Raw genomic sequence first — 6,641 nt, 5'->3', positions numbered from 1 at the left:
AAATATTATCGAAATATTAATGAAATTATAATGAAATTTTAATGAAATTGGGTCAAAATTGTGAATGCTTTTCAAACATATTTCAGCAAAAGTTCATTATATTTTCAATGAATTATTTCCATCAGATACAAATATCTCAATTGAGATCTTACATGCGAAATTTTGCGGAAACCTCAACTGAGAATTCAATTGAGAATTTAATTGAGAATTCAATTGGGAATTCAATTGTGATCTCAATAGAAATTTTTCAGTAGGGTAAATCTCGAATGTATCGAAGTGGGTGAAGCCTCTTTTCCGCGACGCTAATTGGCCGTCTCGATCGTCTCGATTGTCTCGATCCCGTCGCAGTTGATTCGTGCCGCTTACAGCTGTCAGCCGCGGTGACAGATCAGGTTGTGTTGTTCGCGGCATATAAATTTGATATTTATTGTAATCCCAGCAAACACAATGTTACATGTAACATACATGTTAGTTACATGTAACATTGTTTGCTGGGAATATAATTTGTAAAAACGAATATTATAATATAAATTGTAAATACAACGAAAAAGCTAAAGTGGCGCGCGTGAAGCGCGCGCTATGTGGTGTTCAGATCAGGTTGTGTTGTTCGCGTCATATAAATTTGATATTTATTGTAATCCCAACAAACACAATGTTATATGTAACATACATGTTAGTTATAATTTCTTACTCGACAAACAATATAACTGTTATATAATATACGTGTTATAAAAAATTTTTCCGAAAAAGATGAATCACTCTCCTGATTAACGACCAGAAGCAAAAACTTAATGTGTTCATTAATAGAACTGATAGCGAGATTGAAAGATAATTTGATATTCTAAATGAAGATCTCACGAGTGTGAAACTCGAGTAGAGATACATAAAACTTTGCCCGCGATTATTTAATATGATTCTACTAACGGCAAATTGATTGTATCTAATGGTTATATAGATAGAAAGAGAGAGAAATTTATTTCGCTTCGTAAAAAATTTTTCTACAAGAAAATGAGTCACTCTCGATTAATGATCACAAAGAATAACCTAATGTGTTCACTAATGCAACTGAAAGCGAAACTGATAGTCGATTCGATGTTCAGAATGGAGATTTACATTAGCGCGAGATTCAAGCAAACACATACGGAAAAAAGATTTGTTACATATGGACAACTAAACACAATTTGTTGTATTAGCCATTTTTTCTTTGCTGCAGGAGCCAATTTCTTTCCTAGGATAACAAGAAATCTGTTTCTGTAATAAAAAAGTAGTTAAAGCAGTAAATTATGTTTAGTTGTCCATCTCTAGCAAATTTGCGTTAACTACTTTTCTTACTGTAGGAGCAAATTTTTTTGTTATCATAGGAAAGAAATAGGTTCCTGCAGCAAAGAAAAAGTAGCTAATACAACGAATTATGTTTAACTATTCATATGTAGCGAATTAGTTTGCTGTTGCAACAAATCCTTTTTTTCCGTGCAAAACTTCGTTAACGATTGTCTAATGTGATTTTTGATATAAGAAAAGAAACATAAACACAGTCGAAATAAAATCGGTAGAATTATAATGCTGAATATTCGAATAAATTATATACTGTATATAGCTATACATCTATATAATTATATTTTAATTGAATAAATTATATACTGTATATAGCTATACATCTATATAATTATATTTTAATTGAAGTTTTCATGAACAACGATAATTAATTATTTAAATGCACGAAATGCGATTAATATTATGTATTTTAATATTGTAGTTTTAAAAGATCAGTTCATGAATGGGGAAACTATTTTCGCTTCTCGAAACGTGTTAAATTCCTGTCTTTTGGGTTCTTCGAACTTGGTCCTTCGTTTTCCGTCCTTGGTATTAATGTTAGTTCCTGCATATCTAAAATACTTGAGTCTATATTTTAGCTACCTGAGACTACTAACCTAGGAAAACGTTTAAATTCTTTCTAAGACGTTTAAAATGGACATTTCATACAGGCCATAGTGAAAGTCGTGACTAATGATCCTAAAAGAGATTTATCGAATGTGAGAACTTGTCAAGTAAGCTGCATTTGCGTACTCATTGTCAGAGTACTGAAAGAATACTACTACAATGGTACATATAACGTTAACCATAAGTTTTCGGTGTTTGTTTGATTTTCAGAGAAAATCCGAAACGTAGCCATAGAATAAATATACGTTAAATGTAGGCAGCTTAGAAATGCTTGAGAAAATATAAAATGCGTTACAAAGGTGCGATCGTGAGAACACTACAAAAAAATTTTTCTTATATCTTGCATAGGTTTTATATATTTATATACTTTTAGAGAAATGAGTTAAGGGGGAACACCACGGTGACGGTTTCAAAAAATCGATTTTTTTTTTTGCATTTTTGTGATGTTTGGAGTCTTAAAAATATGTCCCTATAATATTATGGTGAAATTCGTAACGGAACTATAGTAAATATGTCATAGAGTAGAACTTGGTCAGATGCCGCTAGTAGAACCGGCCGCGCGCTACCTGAAAAGATTCGGCAGTCCCCTTGATCTGTCTGTAGGGAGTTTTACCGGTATTCTTTTGTTGTCTACGTGCTTGAGTTCTGTTGTATAGTATGTACATATGTTTTTGTGACGACCGTTAAGCGTGTAAAAGTAGTCTTTCGGCAACCTTCGAGGCGCAAGGTTCGTAGCAAACGTTGATTTGAAAATCTAAGAGTTATTTGGTTATTTATTTAGTTTATTAGAGATATTCATTTTATGTTAAAGATGGATCGAAAAGGCAAGAAACAATCTAATCCGAAACCAACTAAAGACGGCAAAAAATTGAAACGTCCTCTGAATCGATTTGAAATAGAACAAAATGTAGGCGACAAAAGCACGTCATCCAAAAAATTGAAAACCGTTGATAAGGATATTGATATTGATCCAACAATATCATATAGAATTTTAAATTTTTTCTCGGTTTTTCCCGTTATGGCAGGATTTCTGTGTTGCAAAACGTGTGGAAGTGAGATAGAATTTCACGAAACAAGTAAACGTGGCCTCGGATTTAAATTAGTTATCAAATGTAAAGAATGTGATCCGAAATACATCGAATCGTGTCCTCTTATTTCTAATGCATATGAAATAAACAAAAGATTTATATTTGCAATGAGGTTATTGGGAATCGGATTGAATGGAGCAGAAAAGTTTTGCGGACTAATGGATTTGCCTCGACCTATCTTCCGTTCCTTCTATGACTCTCTCGTGAAACAAATCCACACTGCTGCAAAATCGATTTGTAATATTTCATTAAAATCTAGTGCACAAGAGGAAAAAATGAAAACTGCAGAAGCATTAAATGTTCAAGAGACTACAGAAATTACAGTATCTGGTGACGGAAGCTGGAAAAAAAGGGGCTTTAGTTCGTTGTTCGGCGTTTCATCTCTGATCGGTTATTATACAAGTAAAGTGCTCGATATAAGTGTAAAATCTTCCTTTTGTAAAGCCTGCACTTTTTGGGAAAAACGAAGCAATACTGTAGAATACGAAGAGTGGTTACAATCTCATACAGATGAATGCACGGCAAATCATGAAGGCTCCTCTGGAAAAATGGAAGTCGATGGAATTCGCGAAATGTTTCTAAGATCCGAAGATCTTCACAATGTTCGATATATAAATTATATTGGAGACGGTGACAGCAAAACTTACAAAGCAATCGTCGATTCGGTTCCGTATCCTGTTACAAAAAAAGAGTGCATTAACCACGTACAAAAAAGAATGGGCGCAAGGCTACGTAAATGTAAAAAAGAAAATAAAGGACTAGGAGGTAAAGGAAAACTTACAGCGAAATTAATTGATGATTTAAGTACTTTTTACGGACTAGCTATTCGCAGACATCAAAATTCTGTGGATGAAATGTATAAAGCAATTTGGAGTACTCTGTATCACAAGAGTTCATCTGACGACAATCCGAAACATGATTATTGCCCGGAGGGGCCAAATTCTTGGTGCACTTGGCAGCGAGCAAAAGCTGTACGACAAAGCGATTATACACACAAAACACCGCTTCCTGATGTAGTCATTGATGCAATCACTCCCATTTATAAAGATTTGAGTGATAAAAGGTTACTTGAAAAATGCTTGGGAGGTTTTACTCAAAATAATAATGAGAGTTTTAACAACATGATTTGGAGCATCGATCCAAAAACAACATCAAGTGGAGGTATAGTCGTAGAAATCGCTGCAAGCATTGCTGTTTGTATTTTTAATGATGGATACACCGATGTATTAAAAATAATGGAGCTGCTGGGAATTAGAATTGGACTGTCAGCATCACAATTTCGCGACTACAAGGACGATCAACGGCTTTCACTTGCAGACCTCCGAACGCAAGCGGCGACGCGTGAGGAAAGATTGCGAAGATAGCAAAGCAGAAACGAAGCCGAAGAACTAGCTATTGCTTCAGAAGGCACTTCATATGCACCCGGATTGGACGCACTTTGGTTCGTTACAAAATTTTATCGTTTTATATGAACCAATTAGTTGTAAAACTTTAAACGCGTTTTTCTCGAAACCACGTTTTCGTAACTGGGCGCTCTCATATCTCGGCCAATTTTTATCCGAATAACTTGAAATTTGGACAGAATGTTTACAACAAAATTGTCTTCAGTTGCACGTACGGATTTTTCAATCGGATTATTAGTTTTTGAAAAACAATTAAAGAAGTAACGAATTTTTGTTGAAAAATCAAAAACTTTTTTTTTAAACAGTGCCATTTTGTCAAAAATTATTTTATCAAAAAATCCGTACGTGCAACTAAAACTACATTCATATACTTTAGATCACAATTAAAAAAATTTATATCAGAGCTCCCGTTCAGATGCAGCACGAGCGCCCGTGCACCCATGTTTTTTCAGACGAGGTGCACATCAATCACCATAGTTATTATAAATATGAATATTATTTTATGAAATTTTTTTTGTAACATAATATAAGTATGTACTTTTAACATATATAGTTTATAAATTAAACAAACTATTAGATAATGAAAAAAAAATTCACGAAAATAGCCTTTTTTTCGGCCGTCACCCTGGTGTTCCCCCTTAATATATACGAACCTCAGAAACCTGAAATCCGCAGATGTTTCGCAAAACGGCATTCACTATATCGACTAAATATTGACGAATGGATGCTATAGCGAGTAAGGAATCAAAAATTGATGATCAAACTTTCTTTCTGTCTCTCTCAGAGAATTTCTCGTTTCAGAAATATCTACAGATTCTACTGATACGACTTCTTTGTTTACTGAGAAAGTAGATCTACACCGGCCTTTTTCTCCTGCTTCCGACGTGTGCATGTAAAAAATAGACGTAAAAAAAATATATCTATTGCTTTTAATCATTGTTTCTCGTTGGATCACGCGAGACCGATTACTGAATGATACATCATCCAGAGTTTCGCATGAGCACACTGTCCCGACATTAATCCGATAATTCGCGTCGAGAGCGTGTAAAAATAATTAGCCAATTCGCGTACGTGTCACAATCTTAACATCAATCGATACACATGCGTTAACAGCCGTATTGATAATTGTTGCACGGACACGACCTTCGTAATATTCGATAATCGCACGCGCGCCTAATAACGTAACACGGGCGCGCTCGTTGTTTTCCTAACCGCAAGTAGCGAAATACGGCGAGCTTAATTCGAGCTTCTGCTTGACCTCGTCTCTCCTACTCACTCACTCTTTCTGTCTCGAGTATATCGCCTTACCTTGTCCTCCTTTCTTACGGAACACCTGAGGATTATCATAGGAAAGAAACGATGCCGCGCCAGTCGCCAAAGTCGATTATTGTGTTTACATGGATTTACTAAGGTTGAGGCAGAAAGGGAGGGGGCTTGTGTGCTCACGACTTATCGATTTGTTTAGTTTTTTACTAGCACGAAGCAGCTGAACCACGCGATTAACTGTACACAGATAAGAATACGGACATGCTTTTTGAGCATCACAGAGAAATTCGTTGCAGCGAACGTTACTTGGCACAATGCTCCGGTACACATCACGCACACACGCACACACACACACATATTAGGAAGGAGAACTGTTTACCTAATTGTGAAGTAGGAATCATGTCGGACGCACGTGGCGGTGTTCGTCATGAGCGAAACTTTGCGGCGAATCGCGTGAACTCAATATTTTGTCGAACACGACGGCTACGCGATAACCTAAATTTTTTTTTGCGAGGGAATCGCAAAGCAAGTCCGCAAGAGACGATCTTAACGATCCTTCATAATCAAAAACACGAATTACACGTAAATACAAACGTTAGGATCGTCCTTAGCCGGTCAATGTTGTTCCGCTTCGCGTTCTACCAAAATCGCGAACGTCCATGCGGCAAATCAATCGTTATTGGGGAAGAAAGAAGCAAAAGAGAGAAAGAGAGAAAACAGAGAAAGAGGGAGAATAAGCAAGAGAGAGACACACAGAGAGAGAGGGAAAGAAGGTCGATGAAAATACGTCGACGACGGGGAGCAAGAAGAACGGGAATGCAGCTCGCAGCCGTGCGAAAAATCCGGAAAAACGACTCGACTCGACGCATTCGTCCGTTATCGAGACTCACAACCGTGACACCTAGCAACCGCACGTGTTTCCTCGCTCTCTTGCTTATTCTCC

The 6,641-nt window shown here is 36.3% G+C and overlaps 1 protein-coding gene across 2 annotated transcripts; it reads left to right on the top strand.

Moving 5' to 3' along the window:
- Positions 1-1,764: 1,764 nt before the first annotated feature.
- Positions 1,765-6,635, top strand: LOC116845406. 2 transcript variants are annotated; one of them, XR_004378237.1, is made up of 2 exons: positions 1,765-4,470; positions 4,835-6,635. XR_004378237.1 is itself a non-coding variant. In XM_032818064.1 (2 exons), exon 2 carries the CDS (start codon positions 2,753-2,755, stop codon positions 4,391-4,393), a length of 1,641 nt encoding a protein of 546 aa, XP_032673955.1. In that variant the 5' UTR covers positions 1,766-2,668; the 3' UTR covers positions 4,394-6,635. The 2 variants fall into 2 exon arrangements, 1 of the variants encoding a protein (XP_032673955.1); XM_032818064.1 differs by having other exon boundaries at positions 1,766-2,668; positions 2,753-6,635.
- Positions 6,636-6,641: the final 6 nt, after the last annotated feature.

The sequence above is a fragment of the Odontomachus brunneus genome, unplaced genomic scaffold (genome assembly GCF_010583005.1).
Source record: "Odontomachus brunneus isolate Ranch 3 - 2012 unplaced genomic scaffold, Obru_v1 Obru_scaffold_051, whole genome shotgun sequence".
Taxonomy (NCBI): Eukaryota; Metazoa; Arthropoda; class Insecta; order Hymenoptera; family Formicidae; genus Odontomachus; species Odontomachus brunneus.
The sequence above is the reverse complement of the archived record's forward strand: the minus strand, read 5'-3'. Positions and strand labels throughout refer to the sequence as shown.

Coding starts and splice junctions, on each gene's coding strand:
- LOC116845406 (XM_032818064.1), top strand. CDS start 2,753: ATGGATCGAAAAGGCAAGAAACAATCTAATCCGAAACCAACTAAAGAC.